At 50.1% G+C, this 26346-nt stretch overlaps 1 protein-coding gene across 3 annotated transcripts in view; it reads right to left on the bottom strand.

Annotated features, from left to right (window-relative positions):
* BAZ2A (bromodomain adjacent to zinc finger domain 2A) overlaps window positions 1-26088 on the bottom strand; it is a 34360-nt gene extending 8272 nt beyond the window's left edge. Inside the window, exons 1-15 of one of the 3 annotated variants that reach the window (XM_036759710.1) lie at window positions 25976-26088; window positions 21655-21739; window positions 11679-11816; window positions 9272-9865; window positions 8186-8371; window positions 7333-7551; window positions 6690-6893; window positions 6124-6184; window positions 4954-5062; window positions 4623-4724; window positions 4241-4451; window positions 2980-3041; window positions 2543-2608; window positions 1359-1574; window positions 33-287 (exon numbers count right to left, since the gene is read on the bottom strand). In XM_036759710.1, coding sequence (XP_036615605.1) covers window positions 33-287; window positions 1359-1574; window positions 2543-2608; window positions 2980-3041; window positions 4241-4451; window positions 4623-4724; window positions 4954-5062; window positions 6124-6184; window positions 6690-6893; window positions 7333-7551; window positions 8186-8371; window positions 9272-9865; window positions 11679-11814 — 2421 coding nt within the window. In that variant the 5' untranslated portion in view covers window positions 11815-11816; window positions 21655-21739; window positions 25976-26088. Of the gene's footprint in view, window positions 1-32; window positions 288-1358; window positions 1575-2542; window positions 2609-2979; window positions 3042-4240; window positions 4452-4622; window positions 4725-4953; window positions 5063-6123; window positions 6185-6689; window positions 6894-7332; window positions 7552-8185; window positions 8372-9271; window positions 9866-11678; window positions 11817-20963; window positions 21120-21654; window positions 21808-25975 lie in introns of those variants that run through there. The other 2 variants (XM_036759712.1, XM_036759711.1) reach the window with 2 other exon arrangements.
* Window positions 26089-26346: the final 258 nt, after the last annotated feature.

The following is a 26346-nucleotide window of genomic DNA, read 5'->3' as shown; positions in this document are numbered from 1 at the left end:
AATCCTCCCATCCTGACACGACAGGCCCTCACCTGGCAATAGGCAGGCAGGCCAGGGTCACAGAGAGCAGCCTGAAGCAGCCTCACCAACAGGTCCTGCACCTCGCCCAAGGCCTCGCCCTGGCACAGCAGCCCCTCCTGCAGAGCTCCCAGGCTAGGCACATCCTTGGCTGGATCCAAGCCCAGCACTTTGCCAAAGCTGTGCAGGAACTCCACGATAGTCAGGCAGTGTGAAAAAGCACTGCTGGGTAACACCAGACCGGGAATTCTTGAGAAGTCAGGCAGGGGCTGTGGAAGTGAGAAGGAAGGCAAAGGGCACAGGCCCCTTGTCAAAGAGACCAGGAAGATAAGAGCCAGGAGGAGATTCCTTCCAACTGCCCTTCACCAACAACATCGGCACATCCACTTTCAGCCATGACTGAAAAAACACGTATTTGTTTTGACTATATTTCCTTGTTACAAGGGAAGGCTTTTCTTGTGGGGCGGGGGGAGGGGGGACAGAAGAGTTGCAGAGCAGTGACAGCGAGGGAAAAAATAGCATCAAGGACACATTCGACAGAAGTACCCAGGAGATGACAAGCTGCGAAGGGGACATAAAGCAGGGCAGTGTTGGCCCTACTATGTTCAGTTAGACTGAGCTAGAAAAGCTCCACTCTTTCATATACAATCCTACTTTTCTTGGCTCTCTTTGTTTATGAATATAGTCATGTTTGGTGGTGATTTTCAAGCTGTGTGTGTGTATGGAGGTGCACACACTGCGCCCCCCCCCCCCACTTTTTAATGTCTCTATAAGGAATTACGGTGAGATGGATAACCTAATGAGTTACTGGTATTGCACACTGGAAATTAATCTGGACTTATGCCAAGAAATTGACTAAAATGTCCAGAACCTTTCACCCAGAAACTCCAATGCTACTACTACCCCAAGGAGGTCAAGGACAAGAAGAAAGGCCGCACATCACACTCAAGTATCTATAGCAGCACTTTTTGTGGTAGCAAAGAACTGGAAACAAAGTAAACGACCATTGATTGGGGAAGGGCTAAACAAACACGAATGTAAATCAAATATGACTGTGCTACAAAAGATGAGTATGATGAAAACAGACACACAGAAAGACCTATCTATATGAACGGATACAAAGACAAGTAAACAGGGCCCGGAAACCAACACATACAAGCAACAAAGACCACTGAAACTGAATACTGTGAAATGAAGACGACCAAGCTTAGTCTCAAAGAAGATACAAGGAGGGAGGAGGAACATACTGGGAAATGAAAGTGGCATAAACACAAAAGATATCAGTAAAAACTTATTTAAAAAACACAGCACCTCCCTGGACCCCCACCATCCTAAGTCACCTGGTGGTCAGCCAAGCACATGTCCTCCGTGGGCTTCTTCATCTCCTCCAGGATCATCTGCTGTCGCTGTCGCTCCTCCAGGCGCCGCTGGGGGCCCGACACCCTTTCGGCTTTGCAGGATGGTTTGGCCTCCTCCTTCTCCTTTGGTCTAACCTTCTCTTTCCTGACTTTCTCTTTGAGTTTATCCGTCTTTGCTTTTACCTTCTCCTTCTCAGCCTATTTATTCAGGGAAAAAAAAGAAAGATCCATACAGATTGTGCCTCCTCTGTGCTAAGGCACTGTGCTAAGTATACAAAGAAAGGCAAAAGACGGTCCTGGTCCCTGCCCTTGAGGAGCTCATAAGTCTAACGTGGGAGATAACATGCACAACTCTGTACAAACAAGATTATGCATGTATATTATGAATCTATGTGTCTGCATATATATCATTTGTGTGTATGTATGTGTATACCTCACATATGTCACATATACACATATACACGTATACACACATATGTATAAATGATAAATTACAGATCTTCAGCAAAGGGAAGTTCCACATTAGCAATAAGAAAGATTGGGACAGTCTTCTTACGGAAGGCAGGATGTCAGCTGAGACTTGTAGGAAGCCAGAAGGCAGAGGTGAGGAAGACATTCCAAATGTGGGGGAGAGCTGGGGAAAACCCCTCGGTCAGGAGATGGGAGTTTCTTTCATGAAGAAAGCAAAGTTCAGTGCCACTGGATTGTGGAGCGCATGAGAGATGTAGGATATAAAGAAGACCAGAAAGGTAGGGAGGGGCCAGGTGATAATAGCCTTTCAAAGTCCAACAGAAGATTTTATATTTGACCTTAGAGATGACAGGGGGCCAGTGGAGCTGAGTGGATGGGGGGGTCACACGGGCAGACCTGCACTTTTCAGGAAGATCCCTCTGGCAGCTAAGCGAAGGATGGACTAGAATGGAGAGAGACCTTTACCCAACAAGCTAGTGCACCAGGGTGGGGGTGGTGTCGGAGGTAAGAGCCAGCAACTGGGCTCAGCCTGAGGACGAGGGGAGGAGAGTGAAGAGGCAAGGGGGACAGCTAAGTGGTGAGCCTGGGTGGCTTAGAGGACCATGCCCACCCTCACAGTGACAGAGAAGGCCTTCCTCAGTCATATCACCTTCTAGCCTCCTGTCTCCTCCCTTTGCACCCAGACTCACACTTACCTTGGATTTCTTCTTCATTTCCTTCTGCTTGGAGCTTTTGGCTTCTTGTTTTCGTTGGTTTTTGGCCTGCAAACCACAAAGAAGTGAGTCCCTTGCCAAGCCTCTGCTATCTCTGCTTGAGCTACAGATACCAAACACACATGGAACAATGGGAATGAATGAGAGGAGACCAAATTCCCCCTCCTAGAAATCACTGGCCACATCACACGGCCCCTCCCCAGCATGGAACTTGGACAATCAAGCTGCCCAGACTTTGCTTAAACTAGCAATCAACAAAAGGAGGACTGAACAGGAAACCCCTGGAGAACCCTTGGTGCAACATTCTTGGGTTTTACAGGTGACAGAACAATGAAGGGGGTTTATTACTCATCCTTGATAGTGATGAGTGATGGTGGGTGAGGGGCAGGAAGCACACCTCTCCCTCCCCTCCAATATACCTTCCTTCTTGTCTTCTTCTTGATCTTACTCATCTTCACCTTGTCTCCATCACCTGGGGCATCTGTGCAAACAGAGGGAGAAGAGAGGCTAAGATGGGGAGATCTGGCCTGCTAGGACCAATGCTCTAGTCCTAGGGATGAGTTTTCCCACAACCAAAATGGGTCCCCAGAGCTCTCAAAAGAAGCCACAGTGGCCCAGGTCACAAGATGCAGGCGAGAAGACCATTCTGAACAGCTCGGAGAACTCAAATATCTTCAGAGGCAACTGGAGGCATCTTTGTAAGTCATTGAGGATGGCATTTTATTAGGAAGAAGGGGAAGATGGGGAGAGGGAACAAGCATTTATGTAGCACCTACTATGTGGAAAGGCACTATGCAAATACGATCTCATCTGATTCTCCAACCACCCTGGGAGGCAGGTGCTGTATGTTCTCTCCATTTTACAGATGAGGAAAATGAGGCTAACAGAGGCAGTGACTTGCCCAGGTTCACACAACTATTAAGTGTCTAAGGTCAGTTTTGAACTTGGGTCTTCCTGACTCTGGGCCCAGGAATCCATCTACCTAAGCAAGATGGACTCTTAAAGTAGCACAACCTGTGGGAGAAAAGGGGCAGCGGAAAGCCAAGACAAGGAAAGCATTTCCCTCTGCTCTTTGGGGCAAACACGGACATGCTTCAAATCCTAACTGAAATCACGCTAAGTCCTGTATCCAAAGGGGCAATTTCAGGTTCTATGGCTCGAATTTTCTCCACTGATGGTCCTAAATTTCCCCCCAAAGAAGAGACAAGTTTTCTAAAACAGTAATTTGTCAGGACCGTACATCTAGTCTCTTAGAAGATATGCTTTTGATATAAAGTTCTCTCTCAGGCACAAATTAAATATTTAAGATATTTAATAAAAATCCAGTTATCACCCCTTAAGTCTCATTAAAACTCTCTTTTTCAAGAGTTTTAATGAGTTTTCTTTGGGAAGGCCAGTATGCATGAGTGGGGTCAAGTGTAAGTTAGCAGCCCAGGAACACATCAACAATGCACGAATTTCCACAACCAGTGAGCCAGGGAAGTCGGCACCTTTTCACCAACAGCCAAGAAAACTGGCTAGGCTAAGTGACTTTACAGCCACATCATAAGCAGGGGGAGAAGGGAGAGTCATGTGCCCCATGGGCTTCTTGGAAACCCCAAGTGACATTGAGAAGTAACGCAGGAGTGCTCACAAAGGGGTCTGGCCCCACCGGAGGAGGGTGTGTGTGACTGCTCTCACCTGGAGCTTCGAGCCTCTTCAGGAGTCTGGCATCCGTCTTGCTCAAAAGTTCGGTGATTTTGACTTTGGGCGGCCGCCCACGTCCTCGTTTAATTCTGGGTATTTCCTTTGCTTTGGCCTTCTCAGTGTTGCGGGGACGACCTCGCTTGCCAGTGATGGCCTGGATGCGGGAAGGTATCTCCTCCATTGAGAGCTGTACCCATTTCAAGCCCTGGAGCAGGAAGAACAACTGGATTGAAGTCACGAGTTGTGGAAAGGGAAAGGATCGGGCATGACATTCATGCTAGTGCCATGGCCCTCTGATCTCACCACCCCAAGTCCACAGACCCTCCAAGCCTGGCTGAAGGGGGCTGGGCCAACTGAAGTGCATTAAGAACTATACCTCAGGGGTGTCCCGTTCTTCATAGAAATCTCCCACAGGCATCCTAGGGCTGAAACTGAAATGTTCCCGGCGGACGTGGTGTACCACATTTCGGCTCAGGTACTGGGAGGAGAATGAGACATTTTTGAGGATAGCAGGCCCCCTCTGGTCCCCAGTAATTGACTCTCTACCACATTCCCTAGGGCAGACTGTGTGCGTGTGTGCGTGTGTCTACGCGCACACACATGCACATCGCATAACAGATTTAGGTGAATGTGTGCACGTGTGCCCATGTCCCTTAACTAGGTGAACGTCCACCTGCCCAGAAGATAGCCAGTGACTGCTACGTTACCTTAATCACTTCTGGAAACTGTTTCATCCTTTTTCCACAGGGGCCATAGTACCACGTCTCCCCCTGCCACCGGTGGCTGCCCTTCTTGATTCGCACCTCTCTCCGCCATCTGTCAGGGAAGCACATGGCCCCTGCCACCGCGTCACCCACCCTTCTGCGCCCAGCACTCAACAGAAAGCTCTTTGTGACCCTCTGTCTACTGGCAAGGGGGGCCAGAGCCCCAGAGACCATCTAGTTTAACCCACTCATTTTACAGAGGAGGAAAATGAGACTCAGAAAAGTTTGACAACTGACTTCAAGTGACATGAGTGTCAGAGGTGGAATCGGAACCTAGGTCTTCCTGATTCCAATGCCACCCTTCACTCCAGTAGTATCATGGAAGGGGGCTTGCTGGACATGCTCACGAGAGGGACTTTACACCTCCTCTTCCAGCCAGCCAGCCAAGACTCAGGCTCTATAAATGCCCTTCCTGGTGTCTTACAGGTCAGAGTCACTGGGATTTAGAGAGGAAACTGGAAGCATGATCAAAAAGGAGAAAGGGAAAAGGGCACTGACATAGCCAGGTGGGAGAGAAGGATTCCTGCTGACTCCAGGTAGTGACTCAGGGGACACGGTCTGGTTAGGACTCTGCATTCCAAGGAGCATCATTATGAGCAGCCAGCTGAGCCTTATCTTCCAGACAAACTTCTAACCACAGCACAGGCTTGGGAGGCCCAGGGAACAAGGAGCAGCCAGGGAGGTGGCAATGCCAGACCCAAGGTGGTCAGCTAGCTCACTCCCTCCAGTCTTATCCTACTCCTGCCCCTACTCCTCCACAGACCTCTAAAACAAGCCGCCCAAATCCACATCTGCTGCCACTCCACCCCGAAGCTGCCCCAGCCCAGCCTGACTGGATGACTCAGAGATCTGGGGCCACCTGCCAGGCCTGAGGGAGGAGACGAATGAGCCCCTTGGGCAGAGCTAACTGTGGGGGTGGAGGACAGGCTGCCATGTGGTAAGGAAAGAGGAAGGGCAGGGAAAGGCACAGGAAAACTAGTCTCTCATGGCAGAAAATAAAATGTTGTAGACACCTGCCTTGACCCCACCCCAAACTACCCAGCCTGGAGTTCCCAGGGTTAGAAAATGCCCCCTCCTCTTGGGCTTTTCAAAATTAAAGACTGGAGCACCTACCCATGCTGAAGGGGAAATCGAACCTCCTCTGGGGTGGCAATCCGTCTCCGAAGGACATCTCCTGAGGGGAAAAGTGGGCAAAACCAAAGGGAAGGAAACTGGTAAGACAAGTGTATGGGAAAGAACCCAGAACTCAAAAGTTAGGAGGGCCGACTTTGAGCTCCAGCTTTCTGCTGCTTCTTCTGTGACCCTGGGCAGTCACGTCCTCCCTCTAAGATTCATTTTCCTCATCTGTAAATCAGACAATCTTAGCCCAGAAGAAGGGACGAGGCTGGGGGCCGGCTACACAATCTCTATTGGCTGCTTGTTACCGGTTTTTCTTTGTTACAAGGAAAGACTCACTTGGGGCAGAAAGGGATGACTGTGATATACAACATGAAAGGCATCGACCCTCTTCTTTAGTTGAGGATGATTTCTGAGGGTGCCCTCAAACTCTCATCCCAAGCATGGATGGAAGGAGGGGTAGAAGCAGTCAGCCAACCATGCTGGGTAGAAAGGACTGTTCCTTGTGAACGGACTGGTCAGAGCCACAGACAGAATGGGACAGCAGAATCTGAGGCACTTACCGTTGCCAGAAGCACTGCCTCCTCCCTCAGCCTTGTCTCCAAGGTCAGGGGGGCACCCAGGACCACTGCTCCTGTCTGTGTCCGTGTCCGCCGGGGACAGCTGAGCTGGGGCCGGCTGTGCAAGGCCCGGGGAGACAGCTGTCGAGCTCGTCTCCACTTCTTCCTGTTCTGGATCACTCCCATTATTCAGCTCAAAGCTGCCATCTAGAACCCAAAAGGCCAGACAAGGACTCCCATCAGAAGGGAGGAATGCTATCAATCCCCCACCTCCTCAAACCTACGCCTACTTCTGCTTTCATTTCTGGGGATGTCACTGTGGGTTACTGGAGGGCTGCTGCTTAGCTCAGTGCCTGGTCCATAATAGGCACTTGATAAGCTGCTTGTTGACCTGGAGCCATCAGAGCCCTTGGAATCCCTCCCCTCTCTGCTAACCTTATAGCTTCACACTCCTAAATTCTCCTGAGCAAGGAGGGATGGAGACCCAGCTTCCACAACTGCCTCCATGCCCTCTCTGTTTCTACCTTCCAACAAGTAGGTTTATCAAAGCCTCAACATTTTCCCATAGCCTCTGTCAGTCCTTATATCATCATCCTCCCTTGTTCTCTCTTTACCCTTCCTACCCAATAATCTCCCAGACACACACCTTGTAAGACAGACTCCCCTAGGACAGGAGGTGAGGTGGGGTTGGCAAAGATTGAGGCTGAAGTCTGGCTGTCATCTGCCAAGAGACTGAAGGCAGCGGAATTGTTGAGGGAGGGGCACTCAAGGGCTGAGATGTCAGGGCTGTCTCCAAGGGGCAGCTTGTCCTCTTCACCCACCAACTCTGAGTCATCCATCCCATAGAGCCCACCGCTCCCTGGCTCTGTTGATAGATAAAGAAAGGAGAAGAGCAAGATATTTAAACACAATCCTCTGGGGCCTAGTATTGCTCCTTCTATCCCGATCGCCACGGCTGTGAAGACTGTGATATCAAATCAAAGGATGAGTCTAACTGGATGTTAAGGGGTATGTGGGTAGGGGGAGGCCAGGAAGCCAGCAGCTCTGTACCAACCCAAGAGCAGTACTTAACTGCTATCTGTTCTCACACATCAAGGGGATGGGATAGAAGAGAGTGGTCCAGGCAAAGTCTGAATGAGCTTTGACTCCTTGGAGAAAAAACAGTTGTCTCCAAGTTTAGAATGCTCCCCTTCTATTAAGTATAAGAGTTCAGCTCCTTTCCTATAGTTCCAGCAAGGTTAAAAGGTCCCTGTCCAACAAACTGTTCCACCTCAGTATCCTCGGCCAACAAGGGCAGAAAGCCTCCTTGCAAAACACACAAAGCCAGATCAAGCATGATCTACCCAAACATTTCTATTGGTCATTTTTAGACCACTGTATCACTCAGCAATGTTCATGAGATTGGAAACCTCAAAGTTCCTTGTGCTTCCCCCAGGACTGTCAATGCTCCCCAAGCAGCAGGTAGGCGGCTGTATAATGCCCCAAGCCTCCAAGCCCACCTGGAGCCAGTGAGTCAAAGGGCTCCAATGGATCTTCATCAAGGATAGGTGAGTCTTCCAGCTGTTCCGGAAGCTGTGAGGGATCATCCAGGCAGCTCACTGTAGGGTCAGGGACCAGGACTGAGACCTCTTGGTGCAGTGATTCCACAGAAGGGGCTGAGCTGGGATAGCCACAGATCTTCAATTCTAGGAGAATCCGAGACAAGGTAAAGAAGCCCAGGTCAGAACCTTGGATGAGCTCACTCAACCTGGAGCAGGCAGAACAGCTTTAGCAAAAGGTCACTAACTCTGGGCAAGCAGAGATGCCCGACAGCAGCTTCACCTAGGGCAGGGCAGAATGAGGTCATAGACAGACCTCACTCTCATGTTCTTAGAAGAGTTTTTCATCTAGAGGGAACAAGAGATAGAGAAAGCAACGACTTGGTTCTGAAGAGAGTCACTTTGGCACTTAGCAGCTGGGAAGAGCCAGGGGTAAGCCAGGTTATTATTATGGCGAGAATGGGGGACATGGTAGGAAGGAGGGGTTACCTCATATGTACACATATACCCAGTGAAAAACGACAGATGGGATAGAGAAAAGCACACAAGCAAAACATTGAGCTCTGGACTGTTCCTTTCTCTCCCCTGAATGCCAGCTGATCACAGAGGCATAGCAGAAACTGGGAAGGCAAGCTGACCACCTCCTTCAGGAGGACTGCCTGGCCCTATGACCTTGTTCCTGGGATGCTGTCTCACCCTCTTCAGTGCCACATGCCAAACCCCCTCCTTGGCTTTCTGATGAAGGCACTTGCAAGGATTCTTGGGGTAGGAGGGGTAAGGGAAGGGAGTGGTGGTTCCTGGCTTGCCCACCTGCCCTGCCCAGGCTGCCGGCTCCTCGTGAGCTTGAAATAATTCGACCTCCTACTCTTGAGCAGCCGCTACTGCCACAAGAACACCAGCCGCTTGGCTCTGCTGATCACCAACATGCAAATCAGCCTCCACTGCAGAGCGGGAAAGACGGGTTCTTCTTGCCTCAGGAACAGGCCACAGCCCCAAAGCCCTGCTTCTCTCCCTCCTCTCCCTGGCCCTCCCAGCCCATCCCCGTACCTGGCTGTTCCTCTTCCAGCTCCAGGCTACCCACCAAACCAGTGCCATTCTCTGCTACGATGGGGGCTAGCTCCTTATCGGCTGCCTCGCCAGGATGTTCACCACTTTCGGGATCCTGGGAAGGTGCAAAAGTCTGGACGCTGGAGGCCAGCATAGGAGAGGGTGGTGAGGAGGTGAAGAAGCCAGGGGGTCCATTGGATATCACCTCAAAATTCTGATCAGAGAAAGAGTCATATAGTTCCTGTGAGTCAAAATTGAGTCCCATGGGACTCTGGGTTCCATTGGCCCAGAACTCTTGGTTACCAGCCCGCAGGTTAGTGTTTTGACTTGGGGGCGAGCCCTGCCGGCTGGCCCCAATGGTGCCATTGAGTGGATATTGTCTGTGGCCTGAGAACTGGGAGAGAAGGGGTGGATCTTTAAGGTTGCTGCCACTACTGGCAGGTGGATATTGCGGATAGTTCCAGAGACAGTCATAGGCCACGTTGGGGTGATGGAGGTGTGAAGTGCCAGAGGAGTGGGGAGCAGAGTTCAAAATCCCTGAAGTAGTGTGAGATACAGTAGATAAGCCATTAACATTCACATCACCATTCAAACCTGTGAGAGGGAGGGAAAAGAAAGGCGTCAGTTATCTCTCACCAAGATGTGCCTGCCAAAAGAGCCCCACACTGAGAGCACTGCCTAAGGGGAGGGGAGACAGGAAGGGGGGATTTCCCCTCTGCTATATTTGGCCTCTTGTCTCCAGGGAACGCCATACCCAGATACTCCTGCCTGTAAGCATAGCAACTACTGCTGAGGGTGCTGTGTTCGGGAAGCACTGGGAAGTGGGGGGTTGGGGAGCTCTTAGCTTCCCATGGGAGCCACCAGAAAGAAGCTGGTTGCTCTGCGTGTTCAGCACTCTATTTTTTAATATAAAGCTACAAGACTCCCCACAGTGACCTCTATTTCTCCTCATCCCCAGAAGAACCCAGCAGTCACCACAGGGCTATGTGGAGTCCACTGCAGGCCCTCAGAATTACCGCTGAGCTCACTTCTCTCCTCCCTGGGCTGGATTGTTCATCCCTCCCCCTCCTGCCTGGCAAGAGCAGTCGAGCTGCCAGTAGGGACAGGCTCCACCTCAGCAGCACATGCAGATCCAGGCTAAGAATAGCTTTCTCAGTCACCCCAGCGACAAGATCGCAGCTCAGGGGGCTGGGCTTAGCCCCTCCTCACAGCCACTGGAGGGGAATGTGCAGGGGGAGGAGGGGGGAATCTTCGTGACCAGTGATGTAGACTCCAGCTCTCACTGCCAACAGGCAGGAAAGCTGGCAGCCGGGAGCCAGAGGGAAGGGAGACAAGAGGCACCAAGACAGGCAGGTAAGAGGCCCTGACATGAAGAGACTAAAGGGGCACATACTCCAACCCTGCAGGAAATTATGCTCAGAGACCCCTTCCATGGAGGGGAGGACAAGAAGCTGGGCACTAGAATCTCTGTACTTCCAGAAGAAGCCTGGGCGCTTCTCTGCCTACAAGTGCAATTTGCCTGGATCTGAGGAGGATTAGAGGCTCCTGGCAGGGCTGGGGTGCAGAGCAGCTGATCAGTCAAATCCAGGCAAAGACCTGATCCTAATAGCAACACTTCCATTCAGAAGTATACACTCCTTAATGAGGCACCAGCTGAATACTCAAACCCTCTCAGGGTTTGCGATGGACACAAGAGCTCACAGCTTCTACTTTTTCTCCATGTGTCTCTCTGTGTGGGTCAGGCAAACTTCGGAGGACTGAGAAACTCATCTCTTCTACCCCAGCTGCCATTCAAAAAAAAAAAAAAGGGTATCCAAGGCTCATCTCTATATTTTCTGCCCTCCCCCTCTCCCCCAGCTAGCTATCATTCAATCAGATTTAGAGCTGGAAGAGACCTTAGAGGTCCTAAATTCCAACCCCCTTAGGATGGAAGAGAAGAAACAGATACAAAGAGCTAAGTGCCTTGTCCAGGATCATAGCAGCTAGTAAGAGCCCTGGGGCAGGCTTTCTGCTCTGTCCACTAAAGCCAAAACAGCACTACTCCCCCTCCCTGGCCTCTGGGAAGAAGCAAAGGGACAGAGCCACCACAAGAACAGCTTGAGATGGAAAAGCCAGGAAGCCTTCTCCAGCCTCCTCTGCGGAACCTAAGGCAAATCACAGAGGCCTGATACTACTACCTCAAACAGTTAGAGCCACACTGACCATGGATGGGAGCCTGCTGCTTCCCCCTGCACTCCTCCCCTTCTTAGATCCCTTCCTAGCAGCTCTACTAGTGGAACCCTTTTCCCCCTGGCAGGAGTGAGCTCATGAGCCCACACTAGTATAGAAGAGGAGCCAAATCTCCCATAATTTGCTCTGAAGGAATGAAGCCCCTCCCAGGCCCAGGCAATCTCGCCCTCACACTCACTTTTCCCTTGCTGAGAGAAGTTCATGGGAGACCCGTTAGTGTAGAGGCCCTCCCCTGAGGAGGGGGAGGGTTTCAGTCCTGAGGCAGCAGGTGCAGGGGGAAGGCCAGTAAAGTTAAAATGGTCGTTTGCCTCCATTTCTGTGGGAGGGGAAAGAAAAAAAAAATACTGGAGGTTAAACAAAGTCATGTCACCTGGAATCTACCACCTACGTACTTCCTGGGGAAGAAACCTCCCTCCATCTACAGTGTACTCACTTGCCTCCCACTTCAGCACTGCCAAAGGAGAGAGAAGGAACAATCCTCCCCCCATCATCACCACCAGTGCAAACCCCTATTAGAAACAACCTCCAAAAACCAGCTCTGCTTGGGGATGGAACAGGAAAAGCTGGCAAGAGGAGACATGATGCCAGAGTCGGGGAAGATTCCCTCATTAGCTCCAAGCCCAGCTCATACTCTCCGTCTCAGGGATCTGCTTTATACACATTATTTTGGTCCATGCCACTTCTCTTTTCAGTTCAAGGGCAAGATCAGAGCCATAGATATAAGCTGGCAGATAATAGCAAAGCAACTCTTTTTTTGGGGGGGTGGGGTGCTAGGGTCAACTGGAGTGTCAAAGTAGATTAGATAATCTGACACATGACCATGTTGTATGTTAGAATACCAACTTTAGCTTTCTTAGTTATCTTGTCCACAATCCCATATATCCCAGGGGAGAAACCAGTACTACCAAACTGCTAGATCAGAAACATGAAAAGGAACAATCAATTAGCCAGTATTTAGGAGATAGGAATCAGGCAGGAAAAGCCAATTCTAGAGTGATGAGATTTTTTATACCTGGAAGAACCGTGATCTAGTTTAACCCTCTCATTTACCTAAGGCTCAGAGGTCTAGACTTCAAAGTGACTTGGACTCCAACTCGGGTCTCCTGACTTCTTAGGTCAGGGCTGCTTCCTTCCCTCATGCTTGGTTCTCATCTGAAGATTCCCTACCCTAGGAAAGTGGCTTGCTCTCCAAGACCATGGTGGAGAAGAACATCAGAAGTGGGGAAAAGTTACATGAGAAGACATAATGAAGAACACCATTCGTATATGTCCATGGCATACGGTGGCTTTCATGGCATACAAAGGGGGTTATAGTTATGCGTGTGGCAGAGAAAGAGGTGTTTTTATCCAATCATCCACAGTAACATTATCTTTTTCTTAAAGAACATGGGAAAGCAAGGATTCTGAAAATGTTATTTTAATACTTCGATGATCTATTATTTCACTGGTGTCCACTTGCCCTCCACAAATACAGGCTGAAGAAGCCTTTCTAGCACATAGCATTCATGAGTTTCTCTGGCCTGATAATGCAGTAAGGTCTTTGGGAACCCAGGATTTCCTCCTCCGACTGGTCAAGACTTATAGAGTAGGACTTTAATGAAAAATGAAAAGAATAAGCTTAAGTCTAATGGAAATCCAGAAGACAAAGAGAACGGAGGGAGGAAAGAGGAAATAGGAAGGAAATGTAAGAGAGGTTTAAAGGTTAGAAAAGAACACAGAAGAGAGGGAGGAAAGCAGGCACTCAGTAGAGGACTGGAAACAGCTGCTGGTAAAAGCCAGCTTGCTCTGACACACTGATCCAGTCTCTATTGGCACTGGCATAGAGTAACTGAACAGGGAGGGCACACCCGTTCTACCAGTGGAAGGAAAAGAGTCCTCAGGACAAATCAAACCAAAACCATAACTAAAGCAAAGGAGCCCAGAACACTGAAGACACTGGTTCCTCCTGTCAAGCTCCTAAATGTAAATGTAAATAAGACTAGTGATTTTTTTTTTGCAGGGGGGAAGGCAGGGCAATTGGGGTTAAGTGACTTGCCCAAAGTCACACAGCTAGTAAGTGTGTCAAGTGTCTGAGGCCAGATTTGAACTCAGGTCCTCCTGACTCCAGGGCCGGTGCTCTACTCACTGTACCACCTAGCTGCCCCAAGATGAGTGATTTTTTAAACATCCTTTGCAATCCTTTATTATTCCTGTACTACCTGTCCCTCAACAGACAGTCTAAGCACCAGCAGAACTCAAAAGCTAGATGGAATTTTATTTTGATCTGGTTTTATTATACCCTAGCTCCTGAGCAGGGCTACTTGTACCATTCAGCTACAGGATTCAGGAAGTCCATTGCAGGACCTAGAGACTCCAAAGGCAAGAACTAGAGATGTGAATTGCTGACAACAAAACCCATCAACTTTTCTTAACCACCTTTATAAACTGTATTTCTCTGACTCCCATACACATCTTTGATCTCAACCAAGTACATGCAACAGGCTCCTCCCTCTTCTTCACCAACAGTTCACTTTCCCATTCCCCCATCCAAATCCCCAAGAAACTAGTGACCTTCCTCCTGCTGCTCTGGGAAGATACAGCATTTCCTGTTCCATAAATTAAACATTAAAAAAAAATATATGAGCAGCTGCTCATAGAAATCAGATAAAAAGAAAGGATAGGAAATTATTTGGTGGCCTAGAGCTGAACATTCTCCACCCCCAGCTTCTCTGGACAGCTCATTATGAACATTACTTCATTAAGGAGATTTTTTTTTAGGAGTATGATTATATACTGACTGCTTCTATACTGTGCTGTGTAGACAAGGATAGATGTCAGGTCTGAAAGGCTATCCTATTAATCTGAAATACTACCAATGTGACTATAAACAGACCTCCCAACCAAAGAAGGGGCAGGGTCCCCTTAGCCAGACCCTCCTTACTTAGGATTCCTTTATAACTCCCAGGTTTCAGACTATGCTAATGGTACCCAGAATATAGGGATACAAAGGCTACTTAGCATCAATAACCCTATCCAAGATGATTCTCACAACAAAAGCCTGAAAGTAAGTTCTGTCTTCCTCTCTAGAACCAGTAATTGGGGAAGAGAGGGCGTGGAGCAGGGGTGTTGATTCAGAAATGGGCAGAGAAGAAAAGAAAAGAAAGCAGGGAGGGCATGTCCCTTTGCACTAGAGGGATCACAGCCAAATGAATGCAAAAATCAGTCAATGCCCAACTTTCACAAAAGCATCCTACAGAAAGAAAAGTCCTCATGACCAGGAAACGAAACTAGGTAAGCACCCTACCAGTAGTAGTCCTATGCAAATGGGTCGTTTAAGAGGACAAGAAGTTTCATTTCCAAGAGTCAAGGAACTTCGCCCCCTAAAACAGAGAACAGAAAAGCACTAACCACAGCCCTGAGAAGCCTGCCTTCTTCTCAAAAAGGTGGCCAAAGTTAGAATATGAAGGTGAAAAGGCTGGTGATGCACAAACTGCTGAAAGAAATATTCAGACTTCAACATGGGTTACACAGCTACCTTCCCCTACTGTAGGCAAGCCTGAGCCTCAAGTCTCCCAGCAGCGTTTCTACAGCGCCCACTATTGGCCAGGCGCTGTGCTCAGCACTTCAAGAGAGATTCTCTCATTTGATCCTCACAACACTGAGAGGCAGGTGCTGTTATTATCCACATTTTACAGTTGAAGAAACTGAGGCAAACAGGATCACACTGCTAGCGTCTGAGGCCTGAATTGGAGCTCTAATCTTCCTGCCTTCAGGCCTGGTGCTCTATCCACTGTAACCCCCAAGACACAATGACAGCTCAACTAAAAGTGCTTCCCTTGTCCTCAAAAACTCCCCAAATTATATCAATGGAGTCATCTTTATTAGTTAAAGATTAGAAGTTTCTTTCTCTCACAGCAAAAGGTACGTGTAACAATCCTCCACATCCCCCTGCTTCAGCTGCCATGTCCTGATACCAAAGCTGGAAGTTCAATGGCCTCTTAGCGGTGGGTACAGAACTGTCCCCCACCCCTCTCCCCCACAACTAGACAGAAAAGAAACCCCTAAAGATGTAGAGCTTCCATTTATAGTTCCTAAAGCATTAAAGATTGCTTTGGCTTGTCTATCTAGAAACCCTGTCCCTGCTGGGCTCGATTCCTCACAGCTGCAGGCTTCCAATACCAGAGGACTCAAGATGCTCTCTCCCCTTGACAGGCTAGTCTCCCCTCAGCTCTGGGCCCCAGCTCCCTCCCTGACTGACCCAGGCACACTCTCATTTAAGTGTGTTCTCTTTAACCAGTCCCAATCCCCTAGCAAGTCCCAACTAAAATCCCATCTAGTACAGGAAGTCTTTCCTAACCCCTGCTTAAATCTACTATCTTCCCTCTGTTATTTGTTCTGTATATAACTTGTTTACTCTGTACATAACTTGTTTACATTTATCTGTTTCCATGTTGTCTCCTCCATTAGACCATGAATTCCTTCAGGACAGGGACTATCTTTCGCCTCTGTTTCCCCAACACTTAACACAGTACCTGGCAAAGAGTAGGCACTTAATAGATGTTTTCTGATTGATTGAAAACAAAAGGGGAGCTTTTGTTTTTAAAGAAGGTGAGGAGGAGAAGAAGCAGTTTGTACTAAAGGAACTCCCAAGCAACATGCCAAGGCCTAGAGACCCAGGTAACTATACAGGCATTGACAAAACATAATCTACCTCTAAACCACATTCCTTCTCATCAACAACCTACTCATCTACTGTGGGCATGGATTTGCTCTAGTTATACCCAAAGCTTCCAAAATTCAAACCTTGCTCTTTAAAGATGAAAAATCTTTGAAAAAGAAAAGCAGACAACATTGCCAAGTTCTAAGCAAGCTAGCTGGAACCTAGCGTGTGACATTAAAAATCAAGGAGAAGTCTGAAAATGCATGCTGAAAGCAAAAAAAGTATCAACCAAACAAGCAGCAATCCTGATTCCTGGAGGAAATCAGAATCAAATAGAACTTGCAGCTAAGAAGAGCTTAACTTGGGCTTCACTACTGCACTAGGTAAATGTCCTTGGAACCACACAACAGCAGAGGTCACCCCAGACCAATCTCTGCACCCTCCTACAGTCATAACCATCAGGATGACACTCAAATAGGGCTGTCCAAGCACTGGAGACTTCCCACTATGCACATCACTTAATATCACGGTTTGTGAAAGGGGCCCGATTAATCAAAGCTAAACACGCCTAACTTAGGCCCCTAACATTTGGGTTGTGAAACCAAGATCTCATTTACAGATGCCCAGAGATGGACCTGCCAAATGGACAGAGCAGAGCTGGGATTTAGACTCAAATGCTTCTGCTTCTCTCTGCTTTCCACCACCAGAGCCGCACAACCCACATCCCACTGCTGTCTTCTGATAAGTCTGAGGTTAAGGTCGAATCATCTTTTGACTAAAAAAACCATTTCTAGTCGTTATTCCCCCAAACTGCAGGGAATGAATAAAACTAACCCAATGCAGGTTTTTACTGTCAAGTGATTAGACTAAACTTCAGCTGTCCTCTTCTAGGAAAAGGTTTCTGTTGTTTTAGTATCTGGTCTCCTATAGGTTCTGCTGTCTATATATAAACATAAAACATAAAGAATTACAACTATTTATACACTGATGGAGATTTTTTTTAAAAAGCCCTTTCCTGCACTATATCCTAGGCTATGAATTGAGGACATATGAACAAAGGATTACAGATTGAGAGCCAGAAGGGGTCTGAGAGCAACCCTTTCATTTTACACATGAAGAAATCAAGGTCCAAAAAGGTTCAATGACTTAACCAAGGTTATATGCATGGGCAGGCTGGGGAGGACAACTTGGAATTGGGGATTTCATCTCCACGTCATAGAACCACAGACTTTTTGGGCAGGAAAATACAAAAGGTTAAGTGACCTGACCAAGTTCCAAGGCGAGTGATAAAACAGGGATCAACCCCCGAGTCTCCAGCCTGGGCTCAATACACTCTTCCCAAGATAATAAGACAGATGGCAATATTCTCTCTTCAAAGCCGGGTCTTCCAAACTGCTTAGGAATTACAATGATCACAAATCGGTGATACAAAACCAGAGACACTGATGCTTTTTGTATCTCTATAGTCTACAACTCACCACGGGACCACAGGACAAAACAAGCCAGGGTACTCTAGTTTCCCACCTGACTCTCAGGCCAATTTAGTACCTTTGTGCCCAATTTCAACCTCTCCCTTGAGGAGAGATTCAAAATAATTTAAAACTGTTTAAAATTAAGGAGAGGATGGGAACTACATCATACTGTGAATCTGCTAGGATAGAGGCAGTTAAGGGGTGCAGCGGATAGAGCACCAGGTCTGGAGTCAGGAGGACCTGAGTTAAAATGTGGCCTTGGACACTTACTAGCTGTGTGACCCTGGGCAAGTTAATTAGCCCTGTTTGCCCTAATTTCCTCCTCTGTACAATGAGCTGGAGAAGGCAATGGCAAACCACTCTAGTACCTTTGCCAAGAAAACCCCAAATGGGGTCACAGAGTCAGACACAACTGAAATAACTCAACAACAGCAAATGTTTGGAATAGAGAAGGGAAGTCTTAAGATAATATAGTTGTCTTCAAGTATTTAGAAGAGGAATAAAGTCCACTCTATTCAGTCCCCAGGGCAGAGCTGGAACAATAGGTAGAAGCCAGAAAGATGCAGATTTTTACTAGGCTCATGAGATTACAGATTCAGAGCTAGAAAGACCATCTCTATTATTTTACGGAAAAGGAAACTGAGACCCAGAAATGTTCAATGACTTGCCCAAGATGACACGTGCAGTAAAGATGCAGATGCCAGCCGGATCCACTCCAGATCCAGTCTTGTTTTCGCTATAATACAATGCCTTGACTCCACATCTCTAGCAAGGAGGGCCGTCCTAAAGTGAAATCAACTGCTTTCAGAGGTTGGCCCCTCCTGAGTGAAGGAACATTCAGTCTCCACTGGATGACCCGCAGGAACATCACAGGAGAGACTCCTATTCAGCTCTGGGTTGGATCAGATGAGTTCTGAGGTCCAAATCAAAGACCTCTGGAACGCTAAGAAAACCACTGAAAATGGAGAGCTCCCCATTTCTATAAATCCCAAGACTCAGAAGTTCTGAGTATGGAGACTGACCCTTTTCCTGCTTCACTCTTGGCTAATACAATCTCATACGGAATCTGTATCTACTTTACCAACATCAGCTTCTAGCTTTTCTAAAGAGTTCACAGAAAAAAAAGTATTTCTTTTCCATCTCTACTCCTATAGAAAAACCTCAGAAAACCATCAACAATTCCTCCCCCCACCAAAAAAACACCCTCTAATAAAGAGGTTCCTAACCAATCAAGTACCAACCTAGGAATCCCAGCATGAACCGAGGAGAGAAGGGCTTAAGACCAAGAAAGGGGAAACAATAATTAACACTGAATAAAGCAATAATCACAACGAAGGCATTGAGAAGGAATTCCCTAGTAATGCACGTAAAAAACGGGGGGGAATAGTCAAGCAAAAGGGCAGGTATCTGAAAGAAGAAAACAGCTCAAGAAAGACTGATTGTATAGTTCCCAGAATGTCAGAAATCAAAGCAGTCTAATGTCAATTGGGATGTTATTTTACAGGAATTAGTTATGGTGCTTGCCAGACAAACGTACACCCACTCCATCCCACCCCACCCCCCCACTCCAAGCCAACATTTTTATTTTCATTCATTACTATCTCCTGGACATTTGATCTGGGTACCTGCCTCTATGTGGGGAGGTTGAGGAAAGAAAAGACTGGAATGATGTCTTAAACACCAGAAGAAGCAGCTTGCAAGATCTACCAGAGTTCTGGAGCCTAATTCTCCTCATCACCAGATCCTACCCATCTGAGGATCTTGGGACCAACCTATTTTTTAGCTATTTCCTGACTAAGCAAAGGTACCAGGGCACATGGCTTGCCAAAAAAACAAGAACAACTTATTGCAATCCAAGAGAGACACGAGGAAAGATGTCCTTTAGGGGAAGGAGTGTCATATGATACTTGCCTTTGTAATCCTAATTAGTTAGGTTTGCAGAAGGGTGAAAATGGCTCCCTTCTCTCCTCCCGTCTAAGATATCTAACTGGCACCAACAGACTGACCTCAGGTTTGGATGAAGCCTGCGAAGATCAAAGCCCGACTTTCCAAGATTCTTAAATACTCCTTTCCCCAAAGAAATAAATCCCGTTCAAAATTAAGTTCCTAAATTTTTAACTCCAGCAGAAAACTTCTCATCCTGCACCCCCACCTCACCGCGGGGAGTCCATTCCAGACCCTCTCCCCCTTGGGGTCCAGAAGATCAAAAGGGAGAAAAGGGAAGATGCTCAAATGCCCTAAATATGAAGACTATTATCAGTCATGATGAAAGTACAGGAAGCTCCCATCAGGGGATGACCGAGTCGGCTTTTTTCACATCCCAAACTCGTCCAAAAAGAAAAAAAGAAAAAGAAAATAATTTGAAAGGCAGTTAACAGAAATGTTCCGAAGAGGGGAAACCAGAGACGGATGAGCCAACTGCGGAACCGGGGGCGGGGGAGCCCGAGCTGAAGGAAGAAAGGCAAAAGTCAGTGGCAAGGACTCTTAGGCCACATGGTGGGATGGACAGGGCCTGGGCCTGCTTAGGAGGCCCCAGAAAATGAAACCAAATCTGATTAAAAAGGACATTTCAAAACAAGAGACGAAGCAACCTAATGCACAGCTGCCATTTCCCGAGCACTTCCTGCCAGGAGGCTGGGGGAGGGGCTGTTTGTATACAGAGGGAGGTGGCAGCTACTCATCACCCCCCCCAACCCAACAAATTCCCAGAGTAGAAGACCACCCCACACACACACCCCCGCCCCCCCCAATAGCATGAGCTCTCTAGAAATCTAGACTCTTCGAGAAACAGGGTCACCCTTTGCTACTACCAGGTATACTGGGGATACCTTACGTGGTTGGAGAGATCACTACTTAATTCTCTCTAGGCGCCCCCCCCACCCCCAAGAAAGCCCAGTCTCAATTCCACCCTCCCCGCTCCCGGGACAGGGGATTCCTGGCTGATACCAACCGGCACACAAAGACCCACCCAAGTTAAAGGGGGTACCCTCCCAGCCCCACTCTGCTCCCTGCCCCATTCTGGGGAACACCCTCAAAGAGGAGTCCTTCCCTTCCCCCCCCCTCCCGGGGAATCCCCCTCTCGCGCGCGCTCTCTCCCCCCCCCCCAGCAAATACTCAGGGATTCCCCATGGGGGGCGGGGCGGGAAACCCACTCGGATCCCCGAGAATCAAGTGGAAATCTCCTGGAAAGCCCCGGCCCGGAGCTCCGGGGGGGCTGGGGGCGCCCGGGGACCCCGGCCGTGAGGGAGCTGTGCCCCCCACACACGCCGCACCCCGGGAGCGCGCGGCTGGCCCGGGCGGGGGGGGGGGGTGGCGGTGCCCCCTCCGCCCAGAGCGCTCCTCCCCTCCGTACCTGAGGCTGCGGCGGGGTCCTCCGGCCGGGCGCCCGGCTCGCGTCTCCCCGGAGGGCCGGGGACGGGCGTTCACATGGCCGGACGACGGGCACTGGGGCCGCTCTCCAGGGGAAGGGACGGCAGGGGCGGGGACGCGGCTTAACCGCGGGGCCCGAGCGGAGCCAACATGGCCGGCGGGGGAGAGCCCGAGGAGCCGCGGAAGGAGGCGGAGAGAAGGAGGGAGGGAGGGAGGGGGCAGAGAGAAGAGGGGGAGAGGGAGGGGGCAGGGAGGAGCCGCCGGCACCGCCGCGTCTAGGAGGGGACCGCCCGCCGCCGGGGCCTCAGTTCACCCCGGGTCCTAGCGCCGCCCCCTCCCACCGCGGAGAACCGGCCTCGGCCCCCGCCCCCTCCGCCTCGCCGCTGGGTCCTAGCGCCGCGAGCTACTCCCAGCCCCCGCCCTGCCCTACCCGGTGTCCTCCAAACTGGGAACGCCGCGGAGCCCATTCGCCCGAGGCCAATTTCTTACCCCAGACTCATAAAAGAAGGCAGAGGCAGCCGCTTCACCACCCAAAAAGCTTTCACCAAATTTCACAAAGGGGCAGGTGGGGTGGGGGGGAGGGAAGGGAGAGGAGCAGTAAAAGGTGAGCAGGTCTCTCCCAGCAAGGCTTGGGGGAAGGAAAAGGAGGGAGGAGGTCTGTCTAACGCGCTTACCTAGGTCCGGTGTGGGCAGACTAGCCCTTCCTGGCTAACCACTGTCCGGATGACATCAGCAGAACCCCGGGAGTCGAGATGCTTCCTGTGTATGGGGAAAGTAGGTTTGGTTGTAGCACCTGAGCCCAGCGTCCGTCCTATTCAGGGCTGTCACTGGGGAGAGCAGCCAGGGAAAAACTTGGGTGTATCTTGACGTTAGCGAGCGAGATTCCCCCCCCAAAAAATGAAACAAAAAAACGCCGCATATCCATCCTCTCTTTGGGCGTCAAGGGCTCTGGAGCTTTCTCTAACAAGGTTATAGAACTGTGCAAGTCCATCTTCTCCCCTCCCCCTCACACATACACATGATCACACAAACTGGTCAGCCTTCAGGGGCTTACAGTTTGCTTCCCTTCCTTAAATTTTTGAGTAGGTCCAATATCGCAGAATCTGAGAGCTCCAAATGAACTTATTAATATTAGCTAGTCAAACTCCACACCTTACTTTTCTACAGAAAAAGCACAGGCTTAACCAAGGCCACAGTTAGTGGCCAGCACTGGAATCTAGGTCTCCCACCTCCCAATGCGTTGCTTTTTACACACCTAACCTACCTCCCTTGCACAAGGTTAAATTTCCAATACTCTAAAGAGGTAGGATGTGGATGAGGAAGTCAAGGCAGCAGGAGGCCCCAAGAGGCTATGTGGCTCAAGCAGACCGAGACCGGTGTCCCCCAACCCCCCCCACCACCCCTTTCTCTACCTTCCTCTTTCCATAGACAGGGGGAAGTGGAGGAAGACTAGACTTTGATTAGGATCAGACTTAAGAGCTAGAAGGGATGGTAGAAGCCATCTAAAGCTACGTTCTCCTCAACCAGAAACAGTAATCTCTCAAACTTCTAAGGGAGTAAACCCCCACCCACCTCAACTCCTCTGGGAACTTGAGGAAGAGCCAGGGAGGCTGATAAGGGCCTAATGAAATGTGGGGGAGGGGGAGTAGGAGGAAGACATTAAGAAAATTTAATTTTTCTCCTTTCCCAGGTAAATCTGTGGGATCATCCCAAGACTTTTCCGATCCTCAGTCCCAAACAGCTCTGGGACCTTAACCTGGGGGTAGAGGGGCATCTATCTAGTCTCGGGGATTCTTAACCTAGGGTTTCTGAATTTTTTTTTGAAAAAAAAATTATGTATTTCCACTCAATTAGTTTCCATTGTAATCCTATGTGTTGGATTTATTTTATACATTTACAGACCTGATGCTGAGGATTCTATAGGCTTAACTAGACTATCAGGTGTCCATGACACATAAAAAGGTTAAAAACCCCTTTCTGTGGCTTCAAATGTACAATTGATATCATATTGTCACCTTTTCAATGGGAGAGCATTGGGAAGGAGGGGGAGAATTTGAAACTCAAAAAGAATTTTTAAATGAATGTCAAAAATAAATTAAAATTAAAAAAAAAAAACTCTGCTCTAGAAAAAGCTTTTTCAGCCCCTCTGCTGTAAGGGGTATGATCATAATCCTTCGACCTACCTCACCCCTCCTCCCCCAAGGCTAGAAAAAAAAAACACCAAAAAATGGCAGGTGAAAGATTATGTAGTTAGAATCCTAAACATGGACAGCAGGGGAAGAGACAGAAAACTTTTCAGCCTTCTCCTCCCATTTCCCCAGGGCCATCGATACTTCCTCCTCTCCACCCCAGTCCTCACAGGAATACAAGGTAGGGCTAAGCAGAATTTGCCCTTCAAATTCCTACCATCTAGGACTAGACACAAGGATAGGACTCAGACAGACGCTTGGCTTCTGGGGGCAGAACTCCCGACAGGCCTAGGGAACACTGGGTGGAGGTTGTGACTATCAGACAGGGCATAGCCACACCCCTCCCACCACCACCACCACCACCACCATAACCACCCACCCACCCACACATACACACCTACCTGAATGCAGGCCGAGCAGGTTGAGCCCAAGTCAGACTCGGAGCCCTGGAAACCAGGCAGCCCCCACCCTCTCCAGGTCCTAGGCTTTGTCTCCAGCCTGACCCCCCCTCGTGTTATTCCCGTCCACTGACAACACCCCACCACCACTAAGTACACTGACTGGAAGGAGCATGGGGCTGCTTCTCTAGAGTGGATGAGGTCTTCCTAGGGTTAGACAAGAAAATGGGCCAGTAGCTGATCCTGGAGATCTTCCATCTCAGATAGAGACCTGACCACAATCGTCACATCCACCCACAGGGGATTCTCACTTGGAGCCATATCTATCTCCTTGAGGAAAGATGGATGTGGGTGCGGGGGAGAAGCAAAGCCATCTGCCCAGCTCACAGCTGGGTGTCTCATTCCTACCTGCCACTAGCTAACCAGGACAGCAGTTTTGCCTCCCCTCCATCTAGATTGGGATAGAAATCCCAGATTTCCAAGACACTCCCCTCCATTGACCCAGGTGTGACTACCAGACACTCATCCCCCCCCCCATTCCTTCTCTACTAAACTGGTACCTAAGAAGCCAGAAAAATTAGGGTGCAGGTGGAGAAAGGAGATTGCAGTACGTACTTTGGAGGCCTGGGTACAGAATGAACCACTCCCTGCCCCAAGCCCAGGCAGTGAGTTGGTAAGAACTGATGGGGGGGGGGAGTGGGAGAAGGGGAGGGCATGGAAGAAGATTAGCACCTGCTCTTTCCTTCCAGCCCCAGCCCTGCCACCATGTTATTGCTGCATCACCCAACTCTGGGGTCAGCTGCCATTGTGAAATGGCTCCAGTTTGGAGCCAGATGGCTGGGGCTGGGAGAGAGGCACAGCTTCCCCCATTCCCAAACCCTCTCGCCTCCCCCTTTGTCCACCATCACTGTAGAGGTTCCTCTGGCATCCAGCCCCAAACACAGCAGTAGACACCCCCGCCCCCACCCCAGCCCGGCTCAGCTCCCTGGCTGCTCTGGTAGTTCATGACTCAGAAGAGCAGGCTGAAGCCTGCTCCCAGCACCCCCACTCCCAACCTTGGAGGGGGAGGGGTGAGAAGAAAGCCGGAGGAGAAAAAGAGGGGCCTGAGCTGGAGAACCGCTGAACTTGGGGTGGGGGTGGAAATCTGTAATGGAGGTCAAATAATTTGTAAAAGAAGACCTCCTCCACCTTTTCCCTCCCCAGGTACGGAGAGAATAGTTCAAGCTACGCCCGGGGTTACTGCCAGTCCCGGGGAGAAAAGTCTCCTCTCCTAAACCTCTCCAAAGACGCATTCACCAAGCCAAGACAACAGTCTGGGTTGTTTTGGGTTTTTTCTTGTGAGGGTGGGGGAGGCGCGGAGAAAGGGGTGTTCGACTCACCAGCACATCCAGAGATCTACAATTCTTCCCTTTTCTCCGTTGCCCCAGCCTTGACAGCGATACAACAGAAGACTGGGGTGGGGGGGTGGGGGTGAAGGGGTCTCACTTTGCTTCTGAATATCACTGAGCTCCCAAGCCCCTAAAGTTATGGGGGAAGTTACCTCCCCCTCCCATTCTCTCCACCAGAATATCTGGTTTCCAACTTCTAGCTTCAAAAGGAACTGACAACCCGAACACCCCGCTCGGTTAAACGGTTCCGAAAACCCACGGCACCTGAGGGCGGTCAAGCTGGGTCTTAGGCCTTCCCCTGGGTAAATCCCCTTAGGAAAAAGCAGAAGCCCTTTCTCGGACTAACGAGTGGGTCATTACGCTCACGGAGTTCAGATCCAGGGCAGGTGCTGAGTTCGGAACCTCCCTTTCACAAAGGGTCTTGATCATGGCATCAGGGGAGGGGGGTTGTTAAGCGAGGCTACGTAGAACTCTAGAAACGAAGTCCCAGGAAGAAAGGTTTGGGGGAGCGGGGTAAGGGAGAGATGGGGGCGGAGGGGGGGGGAAGGAGGGCTTCCCGCACCCGGGAGAAAGCGCTTAGCCGGGTGGGATGCGAGTTATCCTCGGCACCGGGAGGAGTGGGGGGCGAAAGGAGGGGAGCGGGTTCGCGTGGGAAAGAGCTTGGGAGTGAAGCGCTGATCCCGGTTAAAGGGAGAGGGGGAGGTGAATCCCCAACCCTCGGAGATCTCCTGGTGCTAGTGGGAAAAGTGTGTGTATGTGTGCGTGCGTGTGTGCTGGTCCATGTTCGTGCGTGGGGGAGGGGGAAGAGTCCTGGACTATACGCTGGGAAGACTCCGGAGAGTGGAGGGGAGACCCCGGGAGCCGATCCCGCGGGGGTGGAGAGTAGACTCTAGATTTCCGGCGGCTCGGAGGAGACCCCGGGGCAGGGAATCCCCGAACCAAGCAAGGGGCGCCCCAACCTCTGGGTTCTGGGGCTTGCGGCGGGTCGGGGAGGGATGAGGGGGAGGTCCCGGGTCTCACCTGGAAAGGGGCCCGGCAGGCGCAGGTGGCTGAGCGGAGCCGGGCGACGGCGACGGCGGCGGTGGTAGCGCCTCCTCCTCCCTCAGCCCCGGGCCGGCGGCGGCGGCGGCGGCGGCAGAAGCAGCAACGAGGAGAGAAGGAACAGGGGATGGGGGGTGGCGCTTAAAGGGGCAGGAGCCTCGTGGCGGGGACCGGGTGGGGGGAGGGGGCAGTCGGGTAAAGTACCCAGCGGGGGGCGGGGGGGGAACGGGGAAGATGGAAGAGCCAGGGAATGAAGATGGGGCAGGGATGGACGCCAGCAGGGGAACGGGAGAGGGGATTTGTGGTCGAGCAAGGGGGTGGGAAGGTTAGGGGAGAGACTGAGAAATGAT

This window comes from Trichosurus vulpecula, chromosome 5, assembly GCF_011100635.1.
Source record: "Trichosurus vulpecula isolate mTriVul1 chromosome 5, mTriVul1.pri, whole genome shotgun sequence".
Taxonomy (NCBI): Eukaryota; Metazoa; Chordata; class Mammalia; order Diprotodontia; family Phalangeridae; genus Trichosurus; species Trichosurus vulpecula.
Note: the sequence above shows the minus strand (reverse complement) of the source record. Positions and strands in the feature narration are given on the sequence as shown.